This window comes from Squalius cephalus (genome assembly GCF_949319135.1).
Source record: "Squalius cephalus genome assembly, chromosome: 11".
NCBI lineage: Eukaryota > Metazoa > Chordata > Actinopteri > Cypriniformes > Leuciscidae > Squalius > Squalius cephalus.
Genome location: NC_137132.1, coordinates 5154778 through 5177159, shown reverse-complemented (window position 1 = coordinate 5177159; position 22382 = coordinate 5154778). Strand labels below are relative to the sequence as shown.

The following is a 22382-nucleotide window of genomic DNA, read 5'->3' as shown; positions in this document are numbered from 1 at the left end:
GAGCAGGGACATATGCGTACATATGTCACCATTGGATACTTCACTGGACCGTGCCCAGGAGGAGGCCATGCCTCTGGTGGAGTGGGCCCTGACTCTGATGAGGCACTGGAGGCCCATAAAAGCATAAGCTAGCGTAATTGCATCCACTCTCTATAATCTCTGCTTTGCAACCGGATGCCCTTTGGTGTGTCCTCCGAAGCACATGAAAAGCTGCTCTGATTGTCTGAACTGGGCAGAGCACTCAATATATATACCCTTAAAGCCCAAACCGGGCAGGGTAAGTGCAACTCTCGCTCATCCTCAGAAATGGGAAGAGCAGAGAGAGTAAATTACCTGTTATCTGAACGGAGTGGAGAGCATCTTAGGCAAGTAACCACTTATTGGTTTGAGGAACAAATTTATAGTCGTTGGGCCCAAACTTAAGGCAAGACACGTTCACAGAGAGCTCTTGCAAGTCACCAACTCGTTTAACTGATGCTAGGGCTAGCAGAAGGGCAGACTTCAGCGAAAGGGGCTACAGCTTGGTCAACTGAAGCAGCTCAAAAGGCAGGCCCCTGAGGGCCTTAAGGACTGTAGACAGGTCCCATGTTGGAATAATAAGGGGTGAGGCGGGTTCAGTCTTCTGGCCCCCTTCAAGAAAGAAGAGAGAAGGGGTGCACCCCTTGTACACAAGCTCCTGCAGGAAAGACAGTACCAGTGAAACATCACATGATGCTGGGTCTTCATTCCAGACTGTGCACCAGTCAGAGAAGAAATACCATTTAAGGTCTTAGAGGCATCTAGTAGACGGGGCTCTAGCCTCAGAAATAGAGCTTAATATTCTTGCGGGGAGGCTCGTAGGATCCCATCGAGAATATGCCCTTCACCTGGGAAAGGAGGTCCTTTCTCGGGGGAATTGGCCTGGGACCTGCTGCCAGCAGCGGCATCAATTTGGGGAGCCATGACTGGTTTCGCCAGAAAGGGGCCACCAGAAGGTCTATGCATCTGTCCTCCCTGATTCATCTGATGACCTGAGGGAGTAGCGCGACTGGGGGAAAGGCGTACAGAGGAAGGCTGGACCACTCGTGTGCCAGTGCATCCCTGTCCTTCAAGAAGATGTCAGTGAAACTTGTCTTCTGAGGTAAAGAGATCAACCTCTGTCTTCTCGAAGAAACTCCAGATCGTGTGAACCATTTGGGGATAAAGCATTCATTCCCCTGAGGACACATTGCGGACAGCATGTCTGCCCCTTGGTACAGTTTGCCCGGTAGTGCGACGCTCTCAGTGAGTGCAGGTTGCCAACCCTAAGTCTGCCCTGGCCTGGAAATTAGTAAAATAGGAAATTATGTGGAGTTATGGGATGGGACTTCAGTATACACTGCAGGGATGGTGGCACTTAATTGGGTAGAAGAAGTGATGGCAAATAAAGTTGTGATTTGTTCAGATTCGATGACATCACTAACCAGCCTTCAAATATTTCAAACAGTTAGATATGATATCTAGATAATGAATATATTGTATAGATTAAGACAAGCTGGAATAATAGTTAATTTTGTTTGGTTACCAGCATTTGTTGATTTATTAACTCAATAGGTAACAGTGGTGGAGCCGGCAGTTCAGGAAGCCAGGGAGGCCTGCACAGAATCCTGACCTAAACCCGATAGAACACGTTTGGGATAAATTCAAGTTCAGTCAAGTTCTTGCTTTGTGCACTGGTGTGCAGTCTTGTTGGAACAGGAAGGGGCCATCCCCAAAATGTTCCCACAAAGTTGGTAGCATGAAAATGTCCAAAATGTATTGGTATACTGAAGCATTAAGAGTTCCTTTCACTGGAACTAAGGGCCCAATCCCAACCCCTGAAAAACAACCCCACACCATAATCCCCCTCCACCAAACTTTACACTTGGCACAATGCAGTCAGGCAAGTACCGTTCTCATGGCAACCGCCAAACCCAGACTAGTCCATCGGATTGCCAGACAAAGAAGCGTGATTCGTCACTCCAAAGAACACGTCTCCACTGCTCGGAGATATACATCCAGTGGCGGCGTGCTTTACACCACTGCGTCCACCGCTTTGCATTGCACTTGGTGATGTAAGGCTTGGATGCAGCTGCTTGGCCATGGAAACCAGTTTCATTAAGCTCTCTACGCACTGTTCTTGAGCTATTGTATCTTGTAGCTATTGACTCTGCAGAAAATTGGCTACTTTTGTGCGGTGTGCGCCTCAGCATGCGCTGATCCCGCTCTGTGATTTTACGTGGCCTAGCACTTTGTGGCTGAATTGCTGTTGGAATATTTAATAGTGATGAAATTTTACGAATGGACTTATTGCAAAGGTGGCAGCGTATCACGGTACCACACTTGAATTCACTGAGCTCCTGAGAGCGACCTATTCTTTCACAAATGTTTGTAGAAGCAGTCTGCATGCCTAGATGCTTGATTTTATTCAACTGTGGCCATGGAAGTGATTGGAACACCTGAATCCAATGATTTGGAGGGGTGACACAATACTTTTTGCAACATAGTGTAGGCCAGGGGTGCCCAATCCTGCTCCTGCCGATCGACTGTCCTGCACAGTTCATCTCCAACCCTAATCAAACACACCTGAAGCAACCAATTAAGGTCTTCAGGATCACTTGAAAATTAAAGGCAGGTGTGTTTGATTAGGGTTGGAGATGAACTGTGCAGGACAGTCGATCGGCAGGAGCAGGATTGGGCACCCCTGGTGTAGGCTATATACACACACACACAAAGATGAATTTGCTTATTCAGATGTGTTTAGATAGTAATAATATACAGCCACATTTGTCTTTTGGTGAATTTCGTAGTTTTGAAGCTAAAATATGTCACACAGCCTAGGTGATTTGTGCAGAACCATCGATTTTTCGCATACGGGTGGTTGGGATATCCGTCCAAAAAAACAACAACAACAAAAAAAGCCTAAAAATGTAAAATTTAAATACACTGTAAAAAAAAAAAAACCCACATTATTTTACAGGTAATGTTCTGTGTTTTACAGATATTTGCTGTAATTTAACGTTTTACCATTAAAATTACAGTAATTAATTGTAATTAGCAATTACATCAACATTATGTTTTTTAAAGGCAATCCATACTATTTTTACAGATTAAAAATGTAGTTTTACATAAAATAACTGTTAATGTTCTATAGATTATTTTCCTGTTCATGACAGAAATTAATGTAAAATGACATAAATCAGTACATTTAAAGTGTTTTAAATTTATCCCCCTTCAGAATGCTACCTCCCGGCAATTACTTTCTCCAGGGTGCGATGTCTGTGTTTATATTCGGCCAGTGATTAAGTACATTATAGCAAAATTCAAATGCTTTTGCGCTGCTTGTAGCTATATATATATATATATATATATATATATATATATATATATATATATATACAGTGGTGGTCAAAATTGATGGCACCCCTGATACATATGATAAAAAATGGCTGTAAAAAATAAATCTGCATTGTTTATCCTTTTGATCTTTCCTTAAAACAATTCGCAAAAATCTAACCTTTCATTGAAGTAAAAGAATTGAAATTGGGGGGTAAATCACATTATGAAATAAATGTTTTTCTCCAAAACACGCTGGCCATAATTGTTGGCACCCCTAGAATTTTTTATGAGAAAAATATCTCTGAAGTATATTCCCATTAATATTTACCTTTTTTAGCACACCAGGGTGACTAGGAACATGAAATTGTCCAGCTATGACTTCTTGTTTCACAGGAGTTTATATATGAGGAAACACAAAGGCCAAATTCCCTTAATCATCCATCACAATGAGTAAAACCAAAGAATATAGTTCTGATGTGCAGCAAAAGATTGTTGAGCTTCACAAAATAGAAAGTGGCTGTAAGAAAATAGCTAAAGAATTGAAAATCCCCATTTTGACCATCAGGGCAATAATTAAGAAGTTATAATCAACTAAAGATGTTACGAATCTGCCAGGAAGAGGACATGTGTCTATACTGTCTTAATGGACGGTGAGGAGGAAAGTTTGAGTGGCCAAAGACTCTTCAAGGATCACAGATGGAGAATTGCAGAGATTAGTTGAGTCTTGGGGGTCAGAAAGCCTAAAAAAAAATGATCAAACAACCCCTACATCACCACATGTTGTTTGGGAGGGTTTCAAGAAAAATGCTCCTCGCTCCTCCAAAAATAAACTCCAGCATATTCAGTGGTCAGACACGACTGGAACTTCAAAAGGGACCGGATTCTGTGGTCAGATGAAACAAAAAAAAAAGGGCTTTTTGGCAGCAAACCCACCAGATGTGTTTGGTGCACACAGGGATAAAAAAGTACCCCATGCCTACGGTTAAATATACTGCTGGATCTTATATGTTGTGGGCCTATTTATTTGCTAGAGGTCTTGGACATCTTGTTCAGATGCATGGTATTATGGATTCTAGCAAATACAAACAGATAAAAAATCAAAACCTGACGGCCTCTGCTAGAAATCTTATAATGGGCCGTGGTTGGATCCTCCATCAGGACAACGGTCCAAAACAAACATCAAAATCAACACAAAAATAGGTAACTGAGCACAAACTGAAGCTTCTGCCATGACCGTCCCAGTCCCCTGACCTGATGAGTGGGCTGAACTGAAAAGAAGAAGCGTCAACATGGATCTGGGAATCTGAAGGATCTGGAGAGATTCTGTGTGGAGGAATGGTCTCTGATCTCTTGTCAGGTGTTCTCCAAACTCATCCGGCATTATAGGAGAAAACTCACAGCTGTTATCTTGGCAAAAGGAGGTTGCAAAAAGTATTTAATAACAGGGTGCCAACAATTATGGCCAGCGTGTTTTGCAGAAAAACATTTATTTCATAATGTGATTTCCCCCCCACATTAAATTCTTTTACTTCAATGAAAGGTTAGAGTTTTGTGAATTTTTTGAATGAAAGATCAAAAGGATAAACAATGCAGATTCATTTTTTACAGCCATTTTTTATCATATTTATCAGGGGTGCCATCAATTTTGACCACCACTGTGTATATATATATATATATATATATATATATATATATATATATATATATATATATATAATTTTTATTTTTTTTAATTAATTATCATTACAAATTAAAATGTGGTTTATTTAGGGTTTTACCATGCCCTGGCAGGAATGAAATGTCTATGTCTCCTGGATCAAAATTCAGAGCTTAACTTTTTGTGGTCCATGGTTCCTTCAATGATTTTAAAGGAGAACTCGGCAACTCTAGCGAACTCTAGTCACTTCTTCGCTGATTTTCCCTTTTGTTGTCGCATGTTTTCCCCACGAGCTCCCCCTACAGCTGTGGGGGGGCGTATATTTCACAACACGGACGTAAAAAACTCACTTGCGGCAGCCTCCTCCCCCTCTCTACCGCTGCTCATGTGCGTTTGTTATGATCGGAGCAAGCCAACTGTATCGTGTGGAGCTATGTCTACCGAGGTGAGTAATCTGGTAATACATCATACATGCGTGTGTGTTTATGTGGAATTGCCGTAAAGCAATTCGTGTTTCGCGCTCGCGCTCGTTCTCGTTCTCGCTTCTCACGAGACTTCCAATTTCTGTCTTACCGGGACGGCAGTCCCCAAGTTGCAAGGTTGGTTTTCCACCTGGGAACGCTGGGGGGAGCAGAGAAAGTCATCAATATCACCAGAATAGGTTGTTTAACCATCCAAATGATTTCTAGACAGTTTTATTAAGTTAAAAAAGTTACCAAGTTCTCCTTTAATGCCCACAATATCAACAGAAATCAGAAATTAGACAACTCCATATTTATAACACATTTTATTAATTATTACAAAAAACATTGTATTACGTCAGCATCAAAAGTGATGGACATTTTTGAACAGATCATCTTATTTACTGTGCTAACATGTAATGTAGACTAAAACGAATAAAACCTTGGAATTTTAACATTACACTTGAGATTCCAGAGATATTTTCTGGAAAATATGCCGTTGTGAAAACTTGTGAAGAAAAAATGGCATCCAGTACAGGAGATGAGAAGTACAGATGGTTTATTAGAAAGATTAGACATATGTACAAGCTAAAACATCTGCCTTATTAGACTAGGTTCAAACTTACTGAAATAAGTCATGTCTGAAGCCCAAAGTATAATAAAGTTTGACGTGAAGGCTCAGCGTATGCGTCCAGTCGAACCCTGTACCAAAATATACTCCATTTGACTATGAGTGCTGACAGATTTGACACATGCACACTATCTTAGCTTAATTTACTCCCCCTTACATGCAGAAAGCAGAACAGTTTATAGCACTTCCTGTGTAAAGTTCAAAGAAGAAGAATGACAATGGAGGAGAGCAACCACATTTACATTACATAAGAGGGGAGAATAGTCGACAGATTTCTTTACCCCTACCTAAATCTGACTCTATGAAGAGGACCGTGTTTTATAGGTCAATTGTGTTTTGGAACAATCTTCCAGTTGGGGTTCGTGAAATCAAGGGAAAAACTGGTTTTAAAAAAAGACTAAGACTGTATGTGTTTTCAACATCATAATATCGTCTGGATTGGTTGAGTGAGGTTGTATCATGTGCTATGTTGTTTTTCATTATTTTATTATTATTTTAATCAGTACTTTTTGTATTGTTACTTTTTCTTGTTCTTTTATGTGTATTTATATATGATATATTTGGGAGTAATTGTGATTGTAATTATTGGGTTTTGTATGTATTGTCTGGACCCCAGGAAGACTAGCTGTCGTCTTGGCGTCAGCTAATGGGGATCCTTTTAAATAAACAAATAAACAAATAAACATTGTTGGAGAAATTAACTAACTAGCCACAACTATTTCCAATAACAATAGCAACTGTGGCACATCCATCGTTCAAACCCTGTAGGCTCAAGAACATAAAACTGTCATTAATGACATCACGCAGGATGTGGAGTAATAACCTCTGCAGTGATCAAATATCATACCTCATTTACACTGACAACAGTAAAATGTTTGTTGAGAGAAAGCTGCTTAAAAGCATAGTTCACCCAAAAATTTAACTTCTGTCATTAATTTCTCTCCCTCATGTCGTTCCAAATCCATAAGCTTCGTTCATCTTCAAGACACAAATGAAGTCAGGCGTGACTTGCCTCAATAGTATTGCGTACTTTACTGCTGTACAGCTCAGCATGGTAAGGGGAAGAGTCTTTCACCGGTAAAGCTGGAGGAAAGAAGGAGCTAGAGTTCATGAAGGATTGAAGGAGCTGATGATTGTTTGCCAGACTCTTGCAAACATTTTTGAAGTTTTGTGTCCTCCTCACACATTGTTTGAAGTATGAGAGTTTGCTCTCAAACCTCATTGTCCACAAACAAATGAGTGGGCTAAACCTCATGGATAGTGTAGGAGATAGTGATGCTTTGGTTTAAGTTTTTCAGAGGGAAATAGATGCTTCCTTGTTTCAAGATATTCTTGAATGTGGACCTGAAGGAAACTAACTTGGGCAGCAGATATTTTGGGGGAACAGACTAACTCCACTACTTCCTTTAGCATTATCACTACCTGCCATACCTGGTCCTGGGTGTCTTTGATTCTGTCCCCATTAATGATGGGAAGGAGTCGCAGCAAAAACCAATTCTCAGCTGCCTGCCCACCAATCTCAATTCCACATTCACTGACTTCTGAAGGAACTGAACTAGCATCAGAACCCATGTATTTGAACTGTTTGATTTGCCGGTTGAGTTGCTGGTAAGTCATCTATTTCTTCACTTTCACAAAGTACTGCAGGTAAATAGAAAGGTCATAGGTAACCACTCCTTCAAATAAGTCATGGCCTATGCAGGGTGGAAGGCCAGGCTGACATACATGAAAATACTGAAGACTATTGAAAAATGAGTCAAACTTCACTCCATTTACAACTGTTTCTTCACTGTCTTGAAGTAGCTGCACTTTGTAATTTTCAGCTGTCCTCACTGGAAACCTGACTGTCACATTACCAATCTCCTTTCTGGGTACTAAACAGGACCTACAACAGTGAGAGGAAGTACTGAAATTTTCAGTATAACCACCAATACAGTGGGATCCCAAATTGTCACCAATGATGCCTTGCCCGTACAATATGACCTGAAAACGTGACTAGACCATTGTGTTCTAGCTCTTTAATGTCTGACAGCATTCTTGAAAACAATTGTTCCTGCCCAAAGTTTTTAAAATCTTGCTCCGTGCACAAAAGCAAAAGTTGCAGGTGATCAACACTTGACCGATAGAACGGCTCAAAGTTGGCAAGTGTAAAGTACACCCCCACTATCTTGTGCTTTTTCTTTGCTGAGGTTGACTGAAGCATCCTGGTACAAAATAAGCTTTAAACTTATACCTGGCTGCATTCACAAAGCATTGGTATGAAACACTGATCCATCACACACATCAGTTAACACCCCTGTAGAAGAGACATTTTGAGTCTTCACACATTCAAACCACAGGATCTTTTAATATTGCATTGCAAGTGTATTTTGAGAGGGATGTACTGTGCATACCTGTCTCTTCTTTTATCATCTGCCCCTAGGTAAATAGGTTGTGGGTGCACATAGGAGAAGTTCTTTTGAAATAAAAACTGCTTCCTGGTATATTCTGTAGAGAGAGGAAGGCTGCATGAAGAATGCAAATCTGTCACACCATTCAAAGCTGCTTCTACATCAGAATCAGAAATATGTGTACTCTCTTTAAGTATTCCTTTGAATTGTTTTGTTGTATGCTGACTGCAAATATCAAGTTTTTTTAAAACTTTTGTCTGTTACATAAAACCCGTTATTTCATAAACAGATTTATTTAAGAGTACACATTTCCCTGCAACATAAAAGTAGCATATAAGCTCTGTACAATAACAACAAATAAAATGACCATTTCACTGACAATGTGTGATTTTGTGAGCAAAAGGTTATCTACAGATCCAATACTTCAAATAAACAATGGGATTCAGATAAAGCAAATGTATATTGAAATGAACTGTGACATTAGTTTCGTGGAAGTTGTTTTTGAGTTGTAAGTCTCTGAATTGTCATTTAGCTGTCACTTTCATTTCAGCATTAAATGTTCATGTTTACATATTCATGCATTTTATTTCCTCCAGGATGGATTATTGTAACTCACTGTACCTTGGCGTGGCTAAATCCTCCTTATCCCGCCTTAAACTGATACAAAACACTGCCGCCATGGCTTCTTACTGGAACTAGAAAGAGGGAACATATTTTGCCTGTTCTTCACTTCATTGGTTGCCGGTCGAATACAGTGTTAAGTTCGAGGTTTTGTTGTATGTGTATAAGGGGTTAAATGGCCAGACTCCTCACTACATTACAGATCTTCTTCTCCACCGAAAATGTTCTAGGCCCTTAAAGGTGCCCTAGAATGTGTTGAAATAATATTTTAATTTTGTCTCTGATATCTACATAGAGGGTATGTGGCTTATTTAAGGTCATGATGTCCAGATATGATTTTACAGGTCCATTTTCAACCCTAGAAATTGGCCCTAGAATGAAATGGTCTGTTTTTACCTTATTTGGAAGGGTCATGAATAGTAAGTTCTGCTCTGATTGGCTGTTTCACTGCGGGCTCATTACAGTAGCTCAGAGTGACAGCAAACAGGTCCCTGATGTCCAGCGTGACAATGGAGAGATTAGGCGTTCAACCGTACATCAGAGTCCTGCACGGGTCAGATTTTGTAAATCCGCACCCGCCCGTACCCGCAGTGCTTCAAACCGCATCCGACCCATTTTGTGACAGCAACACTAATTAAAATCCGCACCCGACCCGCTTAAAATAGAACCGACACCCGACCCGCACCCGAAATAAAATAAGTTTAGCCAATCACTTAGACACAATTACAAAAATGTTTATTGCCAGGTCATACAGAAGTTATTACACGACAATTAACACAAGGACAACTTCAGCCGAAGCTGTCAAAAGGCCGGTACATGAAGAACATGGCTAATGTTACCACAAAACTGAGTAGCCTTATCACATTTTACCAGTCGAACAGACGCGGCTACAACACTATATCTGCCACGCAATTTCGTCTAGCCTACATCTGACAGTTTTGGGTTCAAACACGCCCTGCACACCACACATACTTAACAGTGTTAAATTTGAAGAATACTGTTCGATAGAACTGCTTGGTTTGTTACCACACAGTGGCGGCGCCAGGGGGGAGCTAGGTGGTGCTGTAGCTCCCCCTATAATAGCCATAGCACCTGCCCAGCACCCCCAAGAAATGTCTGTAATTTTTTTATATTTATATTTGATTGTCATGTTTGAATAGTCTTTTTCATGTTGTTAAAAATAGGAATTAAATAATAATTTAAAAATCGCGAGCGGACGCGCGCGGGCGGGCACGGGCGCGGTCGCCGTGAGCGCTGAGCGAGCAGGAACGAGTAACGTTAGTGAGTTGTCGGCGAAAAAGATGGATAAAGCAAAAAAGCTGTCGGGGACTAAAAATAGAAAAAGAAAGAGGAAAAGGAGATGGCATGTCAAATGATGCGACAGCAGCTACTGTAAATAAGTGGATGGTGAAAGGCAACAGGTAGGATTTAAAGTGTGACGTCCAGGCATGTAGGCTACTTTGCCATCGCGACTACCGGGAGATTCCCGGTGGGCCGACGTGCTTTTTGGGCCGATACATCTCATACTTTTTTTTTTTTTGTCTTAACGGACCATAAAACTCGTACATCGGCGGCCCATTCGTTTTGTTTTGCTTAATTGGCGGCGCATGGGTTAGTGCCGGTGTAATGCATTGGTTAAAAAAAAGTCAGCGTTAGTTGTTTTTTTTCTGACACCCCATGAAACACGTAAGTTAGCTCAGCGGCCCATTGGTTCTTTTCTTGATTGACACTGGGCTGGCCCAATCACATCTTTAATGTGAAGTATAGAAATATAGTCTTTCAAGTATAGAAATTAGTACAAAATTAATTATGGAAGTTTCCTTTATTTTTCAGTGCATTTGTTTTACAATATATGGCTATTACTATCATGGGATTAATATTATAACTATTATTATGTAGTAGTGTAATATAGACTGACACTGCACTAAAAGAGGTTTGAATTTTTCTTTGTTTAATTGCACACTGAATATGGGTTGGAGCTTTTAATTTTTAACTCTCAAAGTGCACCAGATTGATGATTGCCAAAATTGTTGCTGCATACCCCTCTGACACTGGGTAGTTGCGTCCTTGTCTATATCCCTTGCGTTGAATACTTTTACATATATATACAGTATATATATATATATATATATATACTGCTTATAGTCGCAGAACGAGTATAGTTAATGCGGGCATGTACGCATGTGTATACTTTCATTATGGTGTTGTTCATGATGGCGTTTCATTATGGTGGTCCAATGCGACCTCCATAATGAAATGCCCCAAAATTCAAAGCACCTTCTCTTAAGTGTTGAGCATCCCCATAGCACCTGCAACAGAAAATCTCTGGAGCCGCCACTGTTACCACAGTTCCTGCGTGCTTCCTCAGCGGTGAAGTTCCACATTTGCGGCTATCCAACATGAAAATGCATGCAGCAAATAAGCCTTTCACAATATTTTCTTCAGATAACTCCAAATTTCTCCCACACACTGGACTTGATTTTTGATGACGTATTGTCGACAACTTTACAATCTCCACTAGCTATTCTTTTCTTCAACTCCTCAGCATCCATCTCGACGACTGCAAGCAGATCGCGCGCGCGCGCGCGGTTATGATGAATTTTTAAAAGTGAAAGTAGCCTAGGTAACGTTATAGATCCTGGGAGGGCGCAGTTCCTCCTGGCCTTGAATATGGGCTGGCATATGCAAATTTTTGGAGGCGTACATATTAATGATCCCGACTGTTGCGTCACAGTCGGTGCTATGTGGAGCCTATTTTCGCCTATTTTTCAGGGGTGTTTTTCAAAAACGAGATTTAAATAAGAAGGAGAAAACTATGGTGTTTGAGACTCACTGTATGTCATGTCCATGTACTGAACTCTTGTTATTTAACTATGCCAAGATAAATTCAATTTCAAATTCTAGGGCACCTTTAAGGTCTTCAAACAGGTTAATGCTGACTGTGCCACAATCTCGCTTGAACTAAAAGGTTGATAGTGCCTTTTTCTGTTGCTGCTCAACATCTGTGGAATGATTTGCCGGAACACATAAGGCTGTCTTCCAATGTTGATAGCTTTAAATCCTCACTGAAGACTTATTTTTTCTCTCTGACTTTTGGTTCAATGTAATTTTATGAATTTGTGTGTGTTCCTGTGAGTTTATGTATTTTTATTTTCTAAAGTTGTAAGATTGGGCAACATTTCTTTGCTCAGCAGTGGCTGTTTTAAATGTGCTCTAGAAATAAAAGTGCCTTGCCTTAAATTATTTTTTTATATAGGCCTTGGTGTTGTTTATTTATAAATTCACAAAATTATTTCTAAGATCACTTAAAATTTGTGAAAGAATATTGTTATGACAAATTGCCATCCATAGACTCGGTATAATACATGTTCTAAAACTTATCTGAATGAAAATTCAAACCTTTCAGTGAAGACCAGGACTGTATACAGGGTTTTAGAAATACTGAGGTCCCAAAAAAGCTTGCTAGGGGTTCACAGATCTACATAAATGTGCATTTTAATATATTGGAAGGCCAAATACATGCCATTTATTTATTTGTCAGTACCTGCTCTTCCTCTCTTCTTCATCATCCTCTCTCTTTCTTTTTCTCTCAGTCTCCTTATTTTGCCTTGTATCTCTTCCCTTCCCAATGCTGAGCTTTGATTGATACTGTCTTTTCGTCTGTCAGTGAAGAAGGTAAACAAAGATGATTTGTTTCATGAATCATTACGTACATTTACTGAAGGCTAAGGTACACAATGTGCACATTTATTGTGCCTAATATGATGAAAAGGGCTTCGTTAATGTTTCTTGTCTTGTCACATTGACAGTTTTTTTCACATTTTCATATTTTACATTGACAAATTACATGAATCACGCAAATTAAAGGCTATTTTAAATTCAAAATTGCAAAATTAGACAAAAGTTTATTAGTTTGCACCCATGATTATTTATTTCGGTCCTTTAACATTTCTATCATAAAACAGTAGTCAAATATGAATGTTTAGTTTATCTACTTACATCTTATCTCGTACTTTAACCGTTGACTGAAACGTCTGGAATTCTTGCTCAGCGGCTTCTGTGACCAATAAGCCCCGCCTACTTTGATTTGATTGGTCATCTCAACCCTTTTGACAGTGACGAGCGCTGTTAGACTGAGGATCTCAGATGAGAAGGACGGGTATCCTGGCGTCGTTCAATATCCTTGCAGAACCAAAGCAGAGTTAAGACCTGGCAATTATTTCACGGCCTTTATTATATACTTCTATTATATACACACAAATGTCGAGGTCCGGACCTCATTGGTGAGTATACGGCCCCAGAAGAGACTGAAATTAGCTTAAAATCTCTTGTTACGTGACGTCAGTTTTTTGTCTGTCTTTCTCCGGCTCTGACTGACGCACTGCGCATGCGCTTAATCTTTGTTTGGATTCAGACTGCACGTAATACACATGTAAACTAATATGCGCATTGAATTGCAAAGTTTAGGATTCATATAAACAGAGCTTTCAAATGTACTATTTGTTACTAAGATGCTTTAACGACCGTGTAAGAGTTTGAATGAAGGACAGTTGTGGAGTATTTTCGCTGGATGCTGGATATTTTCAGTCAGTGTGTTGTTGCCATACGTGAAAGATGACATGAACCAGCTTGAGATATGAGGTATTTAACTACTAATTAACACATTATTTGCTCAGGTTTAGTGTTAATATGTAATAAACCCGGAATCTTCTTAAATTCTAATGTAAGAATTGATGTTAACGTTGATTAACAATATTAATAATGGTCCATAATGTAGAGCTAGCCTATATAAGGCTAGTGCTAGGCTAAGGCTAAGGCTAGAGCTGAATTTAGTCTTTAATTTGATTAGTGTGTGTGTGTGTATATATATATATATATATATATATATATATACACTAATCACACACACACTCACACAAAGTATGCTTATATGCACATAGTTACTGATTTACTGTAATCTTGATAACGCATTACAAGATTCCAAAAATGAAGTAGTAGTTAATTTAATTGAATAGAAAAAAGCAGTAGTTAATTGAGTAGAGTTTTCTCAGCATTTATTGTTAAACACATTAATTATTTGAATTATATCACCCAGTCAGTCATTTAACCATGTTTTACTGTCTCTGAAAGGCTTTTGTCTCTCAAACACATTAAAATGTACAAATTCACATCATTTTATTTGTATGCAATGCAGGGATTCCCCAAAAAGTTTTTTTTTTTTTTTTTGTCAGCTAAACCTCTTTGTCTTAATATATTTAGTTGAAGATTACCCTGAGATTTTAAGCAAACATGTTAGGTCAACAATACAATTAAGACAATGCTAATAATAATAATAATAATAGATCAATTAAATTAAGTTAAAAGTACAATATGTAAGATTTTTTGTAATAAAATATCCAAAAATCACTTGCACAGTGTGATATATTTCCTGCAGTTGTGTACTTAGAATATTCCAAAAGTTCCAAAAGAGAGCCCCGCGCATCTGGGCGGGAGCTGTTAGCGCAAGCAAGGAAGGCAGAGTTAGCGGAGGCCAGAGAGGGAGAAGTGGAGGAGAGTTTGAATTTTAAAGATGTGGCGCTGCGCTTCTCGTCTGGTGTGCAACCCCCTTTAGACATACGGAAATATAGTAGGCTAATTCTTACATTAACTGATCTGTTAAACACAAACACAGATTTGGTAACCTCCCTCTGTCATGCTCATCTCAACACTAAATTAAAGGCCTGTCTCATGTAGACGCCTGTCTCAAATACAAGCCAGTGCAGTTCGGCGATTTGGGAAATTATCCTCGTTATCCCTGGTTTCTGCTGGTACTGCCATAGTAACCATGGCGACAGACATGGACAACTGCGTTACGTCTAGCGGCACGCTCACGCTGTTTTTGTTTCGTTCAAACATTATGGACCATGGCAAGCAGACTTTGGGACAAAAGGAGAACTAAAACGAGGATCAATATCAGCGTGCCGTTTTCGAGATGCTGAGATTTTGTACATAAAACTAATCAATGTTATATAGCTCAACATGATTAAATGTTAGAATAGGATCAGTATGTTATTCTAATGTTGATCTAGTTTACTGCTAGTCTCATACAGCCAACAAACTAACACAGAATAACATTAGCCTATAACTTTCAACACACTCAAATGCGGTTTAGTATGATAGTGTAACGTTAGACCAAGTGAAACAGCGCTGAGTTACTTCACAAGTTTAACTTGTCAAATACACTGACCTGTGTGTGTAGTAATTCAACACTTGCGGGTAGTTCGGTAGAATGAAATTTCCTTTTTCCTTTATATCCGCGGGACTCGCGTGTGCTGCTGATATCTGTCTCTCATTAGCAATCACGCCCTGCTTCATACCACAGTCATAGTCATGTTAGAAACATCAATGTATTCACTCATCCATTATTAGATCCATCGGCATGACGACAAGTTCCATAATTCCGGTTATGCGTCATCAATCTACGCCTTTGTTATTGTAAGAGGTTAGTGAAAAAAAAATACATATTGTAGCTTTAATGGATTTCTGATGTTGGTTAATGGTCACATGATGTGCAGGTACACAAATAATATTTAATCATTTTTACTAAGTGTTTTTATTTTAAAATTATTCAATTTAATTAAAAAAAACGTTGGGTTGAGACTTTTGAGATAATGACGCTGGGTTGATTCAACCCAATTTTGGTTGAAAATCGTTCTTAATCTGTAACACAACGCTGCTGGGTTGGGAATGCGGACGTGAAAGGGAACATGCATTTCACGTTAACAACACGGACAACACCAGTGAGAAAAGCCATTTTCCGCAATTTTCTCAGCGTCTTCAGGTGGAAGCAAGTGGTTTATGGTAAGTAAAGATAATAAATTAAAGTCCTTATCAGTTGTTTTGACCAAGATTTTGTTGAGGTTTCTTGGAATGCGGAAAAAGCAAGAAAAGAGATTTATATGGGAATATATCCGTGGTTTTAACAACTTAACGGCCTCTTTTATTGAACTGAAGAGACACTTTTAATAAAGTGTGTTTCTTATGTCATGTTTACAGGATATCGACAGATTTACATTTAATTATTTTTGTTAACCCGAATGTAATGAATTTAGTTTCCCTTAAGGAAATGAAACAGCAATATGTAAAAAAAGGTTGAATTATTTTGATGCTGTTGTAGTGATAATTGTTAAAATTAATGTTTTGCATGTAATATTTCAGACTTGTTGTGCATTGTGTGTTCATTTTGCCTGCGCCGGGAGTAAATGACACTTGAGGATTTTCTCAGCTTCTTCAGAACAGAGGAAAAGACGGTTTATGGTAAGGAAAGGTTAAAATTCCTCGTCGTTATCAATTGTTTTTTTAATTAAGGTTTTTTAAGGTAAAAAAGGTTTTTTAATTAATGTTTGTTTTGTCTCCTGCCTGTTTACTTTAAATTCTTATTAGTGCTGGGCAACGACGATTAACCGTGATTAGTCGCATCCAAAATAAAAGTTTGTGTTTACATAATATATGTGTGGGTACTGTGTATAACTATTTTGTATAAATAAATACACATGAATGTATATATTTAAGCAATATTTGCATGTATACACTGAATATATATTTATATATAATTTATATTATATATAAATATTTTATATATAAATTACACATTTTTGTTAAATATATACATATGTGTTTATATACAAAATAATTATACACCGTACACACACATGTATTATTTAAACACAAACTTTTATTCTGGATACGATTGATCACGATTAATCTTTGCCCAGCACTAATTTTTATGCAACAGTATACCTTCTTTTTCATATTATATATTAAATCATTGATGTCCGTGTTATTCATTGCAGAACTCAAACCGACTTTGGAGAGGAGTCATCTTTCTTGGTCTTCCATTTCTTAAAGGAACAGTTCACAGAAAAATAATTTACTCGCCATCATCACATTCCAAACACACAAGACTTTTGTCCACGTTTGGAACACAAATGAAGATATTTTTAATATTATCATAATTTTTTTGGTGATCCATTTACAGTCTAGATCAGTGGTCGGGAACCTATGGCTCGCGAGCCACAGCTGGCTCTTTGGCAAAAATCATGTGGCTCGCAAAGTCACTCACCCTTTATCAACGGGTGCTTGGCTTTGCAAAGAGACATTTCGAAACATTTCACTCGTTTCACTTTTGCCGCATAGACCCTTTATGTCCTATAAATGTCATATCTTTGATAATCCGCGCAGATTTCAGTTGATGATTCTGTTTAAAGTTATTAATAACAAAACATGAATGAATGAGAAAGAAAAGAGCATGATGTGCTTTATATCGAAAAGAAATATTAAAAGTGCGATAAGTCGCGAAAGAGAACTGAATTCTTCTGACAGGATGCTGTGCGTGTGTAACCAAGGTTACTAATGCTCATATCAAACCTATGAGAAAAAAAAAGAGACAAAAGTAAGATTTACATATAAATATTTTATTACTTTATTTTAATGTTTAAGATGTTTCTTTATAGCACATTTCATACACATAGTGCTTTACATAGTAAAGGAATTATAATAATGATGAAATAATCACAACATATGCAAAAGTAATACACCAGCCTGCATCCAAGGACCTGCTGTCCCAAACTCATGTCTGAGTGTGTGTGTAAACTCACTTCCCAATTCTCTCAACTCTTCCAGCCAGACAGCCCTAACCAAAAAATAAACAAAATCGTAACCAAAATAAAAACAAGGATAATTAAACCAGTTATAAAAAGAATAAAAATATGATACATAGATGACATAAAGTGCAATCAGTCAGATGTTCAGTGGCACAGTGCTCATTCAGTAAATGCACAGCTAAACACATCTGTTTTGAGTCTGGATTTGAATGCAATATGCTAGTCTAATTTGGTCTTAAATGCAGGTCATTTCATCAATGGTAACTGAACTGTTAAAAACAATTTCATTTAACTGTAAACTGTGTGGCTGTTGATTTGCAATATTTTCTTCTCACGCACACGTTGTTACGTTTGACTGTGTTAACAGTTTTTAATAAATTTGTACCTTTTGATAGTCATTCTGTGTGTGTAAAAGTGATTTTATAATGTTTAAGATGGTTCCACTTTATTTTGATAGTCCACTTTAGACATTCTAATAACTATAAGTAACTTTGCAACTACTTGTCAACTAACTCTCATTAGAGTAGTAGTAGACTGTCAGTAGACAGTTAGGTTGGGGTTAGGTGTTAGGGTTCGGGTTAGTAGAAAAAGTTGACTTGTAGTTGCCAAGTTACTTAAGCCCCTTTCACACAGCGCGTTGATCCCGGGAAATTGCCAGAGTGCCTTCTGTGTGAACGCAAACACGTCCTGGGATTGATGCCGGGATCGATCCAGTTTGGGGACCTAGTAACATTGCCGGTATCAGTCCCAGAACGCGCTCTGCGTGAACAAAAGCCGTAATCAATGCCGTAAGGTGTGTGTCGTAGTGATGACACTGAAGCTGGGATCGTTCGCTAGCTAGTGAAACGGTACGTAATGTGCTAGTTTATGATCGAATAAAAAAAAAAAAATGCACTAGCGAGAGAGAAATCGCTTACCAAAGTTTAGGAGACATTACATGTCACATCTATGTCACGGTTCTTTACGGGATGTGGGTGAATGCATGCAGATTCTGGAAAATTACTGGCAGTGTTCATTTTAATCCAGCAATGTAGTAATATTTATATATAACACAAACACAAAGATGAACTTGCTTCTTTCATGATGTGTTATATAGTAAAAATATATAGCCTTACTCTGTACAGCAAATATGTACAGTTAACATTAACATGTTAACATGTTTCACATTACATCATTCTAACAACTTAATGTTTTAATATGTTTCAGACCAGATGGAAGAGAGAGAGCAAAGACAAGAACTGAAGTGAAATTTCAAAGGTGATGATGCTGTATTTTGTTTCAGCCTGTTGACACCAATAAGGGGCCTATCACACCTAACGCGTTTTTCAGGTTCGGAAACGCGAGGTGCACAGCACTGCCCCATCACACAGAACGAGCAGTGCGCTGCGTTTTTTATGTTGCTAGGCAACCACTGAAACAGCCGTCCTGTCAGTCAAGTAAACGTCAAATCAGCCTTTTATTAACTTTATTTACTTTCTGTTAACATTGTGGTAGTTACGGTCCATGTCGTGAAGTCGTTAAGCTCCTGGTAACCCGCGAGAGCACCACAAGTTTATCCTCCATCATCGCACTCTCCGGGCACTCAAGCAACTGTAGCTTTCATCACTAAAACGGAAGGCCCGCCTCTCCATTCATTCGATTGGACAGTGGAAAAAAACGGGATGACATTGGGCGCTTTTTCCGCTCGGAGTTGCTTTTTTTTTTTTCAACTTCAAAAATGCGAGGCGCAGCAGGCGCATAAACAGCACGCAGAACGCTCGCTGCCATAGGAAACCAATTGAAAATAGGCGCCTCTCACTGCAAATAACGCGTCAGGTGTGATCGGCCCCTAAAATGAGCTTAAAGGTTGTATCAGCGATTGTGGGTGACGTCACTTCTGTTTGTGTTTGAAGCGAGATCCCAAACAAACCAAGTTAGCTTGCCCCTCCCTCCCGTTTTGTGCATCATGAAAAAAACGATCACGCGCATTTCTTAAAGCGACAGACACACGATATTCAGATCGACGTTCTACCTCAATGATGGCTCATTCTGCTGGGTAAGTCATTATACTTGTTTTGTAACATAATTTTATAACCAAGTAAATATAATATCCGTTACACACATTAAATATTGTGTATTCTAAAATAGGCTAGTTAAGAGAATGTTTTTTTTTTTTTTTCAGCTAACAAACGCAACTCACACACTAAATCCCTACAATCTGATATTCACTCTGTTCAGCATAATGTCGCCTATGTTAGCTAGAGCTACCCAAGTTTAGTCGAGCTTCACTCATATTTTTTCAAGAAGGATATTTTCACACACAGTTCACATCCAAACAAGTCAGCACTAGCAGCTACTCACCTGTCCAGAAGAAACACTGCAACCTCGGCGTCCGATTTAAAAAATTTCAGTTCTTTAAGTTCTCTCCTCCTTTCAAAAAGCCTTCCCGATAACTATTCGTGTCTTGGAATAAACACGATGGTATTCCCTCGCCCTAATCCTCCTCCTCCTCTTGGGGATTGACTCAGCCATGTTCAATTTATATTGTTCGTTGATAGACGCTGGCTTCTTCTTTAGCTCCAACTTCGCGTGCAGCCGTGCACGAGCGCAAAACCTCACAACACCCTCCCCCTGTCGGTGATTGGTTGGAACACTATTTATTTTGCTTTTGAGTGGTTGGTGAAATCAATTGTTTTTGTGTGCAGATCTCAGAGCCTAGGCTGCCTACAGAGACGCGTTTTTTTGACGGCCTGCTTATGGGGCGGGCAGCTAGCGGATCGTTAGGAAAGATTAGATGAATGTGATCATTTATGTTTGGGCCTTTTTTGGGCCTGAAATCGCTGATACAACCTTTAATGTGCCAATTTACAGAAGATCTCAGACATCACCATAATGAATGAGCTGAAAACAGGGAACTTTCAGTGACAATGAGGCTTTTCAGCAGCAGTTTAACATGATGTCCCTGTACTTTTAAAATGCAGATTGGATAAAAACACAGTGATCACAGTTCACACCTGCAGTGAAGCCCCTCCCACAACAATTCACCAATAAATACTGGGAATATTCCCATCATCCTACAAGAGAAGGACAAACTCCAGGAGTAGCAGCTGAAATCTGTGTGACTGTTAAAGATGGAGTTTATTAAAGTGGAGATTGAAGACACGAGTGATCCAGAACCATCAGGAATAAAACATGAAGATATTGAGGAACAAATAGGTTGGTGTCCATTCTTGATTCTTGATTGTTGACTGCTTTGGTAGATGTGAATTAATAAGCAGTATATGGATGATAAATGATGGAGAAATACATCTAAATGATCATTACCTTTTTATCATAACTAGAAGTCGATTGATTTTACCAATACCGATAAGTAGGTTTGACTGTACTTGTAGATAACCGATTAATCAATTAATCAACCAATATTTTTTTTTAATGGATACTGGATATAAAAAAAAACACAACACTCCAAGTAAAACAGTGCTGAACTGAAATGTACTAAATGAAATAAATATATATAAATATGCATGTATTAGAATTATAAGTTCTACAGAATGAATTCTACAGAAAATAATGTCAACATTAAAAAATTACTGGTCAAATGTGTGTTTCTTTAGCTATAACCTAGAAACATACATACATTTCATAGGTAACACTGTGCAAGTCCCATTTGTTAACAAGGATGTATGAGCTAGCTTTCATGAACTATATTACGCAATGTACATTTTTACAGCATGTATTAATATTTGAGCAATACAATTGTACCTTGATCATTCATGTTAGTTCATAGTACATTAACTAAGGTTAACAGATAAAATAAAAAATGTATTTATTACTAAAAATGTAGGCTATTAGTAAATGTTGAAATGAACAAAATAACAATGAACAATACTTCTACAACATTTATTAACCATAGTTAATGCTAAAAATGGAATCTTATTGTAAAGTGTTACCATTTCATATACATCCAAAGAGTCATGCTTAAAGATCTTTAAATATCTGCCAAGGCCAGAGCATTAAAATTACATAAATGTAGATCTATATTACATGTATAGTCTTTCACTTTATTTGCTTCTATTTTAGCTTCACTTTATTTGCTTCTATTAACACTTGAAGATTATCTAATCAAAATAACAATATGTATTGTAGTGATTAAAAAAATAACTTAAATCGAATGTGTTTCTGATTTGTTTATGTTTCTGACGGCTACATAAACGTATCAATGTTGAGAAAGCAATCACATCACTAGCTTTAAATATGCAACTTCGCCAGCTAATGAATGCATAAAAGTGACCAGCTGGATATAAACTAATGGAAATAGATGGTAACATTTGCAACATTAAACATTTGGGTCAGGTTTGCGTGTGTTTTTATCATATTCTTTTAACCGCTTGAGGTACTACTAATGTTAATCCTCTCAGCCTTGACGGCAGACATACTTCTGTTCTTTCTCTGCAAATGCAGCATCTAGTCAACAAATGAATTACTTTATAATGAAATGGCAACATGTACATTAGTGCTCTGTATTCATACCGTTTCACTGTCTGTGTTTTAAATGCGCATCTGAAGTGTCAGCGCTCTCCATGAAGCGTGTTCTCTCTGTGCAGCGCACAGCTTCACGTGATAAAATAAACAACTCGAGGTGCCAGTGATAGTTTTATTTGGCCT

General features: G+C 38.4%; 2 protein-coding genes across 9 annotated transcripts in view; one reads left to right on the top strand and one right to left on the bottom strand.

The window, feature by feature from the left end:
• The window catches only part of LOC307167486 (uncharacterized protein), a 565869-nt gene that overhangs the window by 169008 nt on the left and 374479 nt on the right, over positions 1 to 22382 (bottom strand). The gene's annotated exons all lie outside the window — the stretch shown is intronic.
• The window catches only part of LOC307167496 (uncharacterized protein), a 69063-nt gene that overhangs the window by 33807 nt on the left and 12874 nt on the right, over positions 1 to 22382 (top strand). The window contains exons 1-3 of one of the 7 annotated variants that reach the window (XM_079886651.1): positions 13221 to 13379; positions 18945 to 18995; positions 20699 to 20933. The exons of 1 other annotated variant lie outside the window; for it this stretch is intronic. In XM_079886651.1, the coding sequence (XP_079742777.1) occupies positions 20849 to 20933 (85 nt within the window). In that variant the 5' untranslated portion in view covers positions 13221 to 13379; positions 18945 to 18995; positions 20699 to 20848. 5 more of the 7 variants (XM_079886650.1, XM_079886654.1, XM_079886652.1 and 2 more) reach the window with 5 other exon arrangements.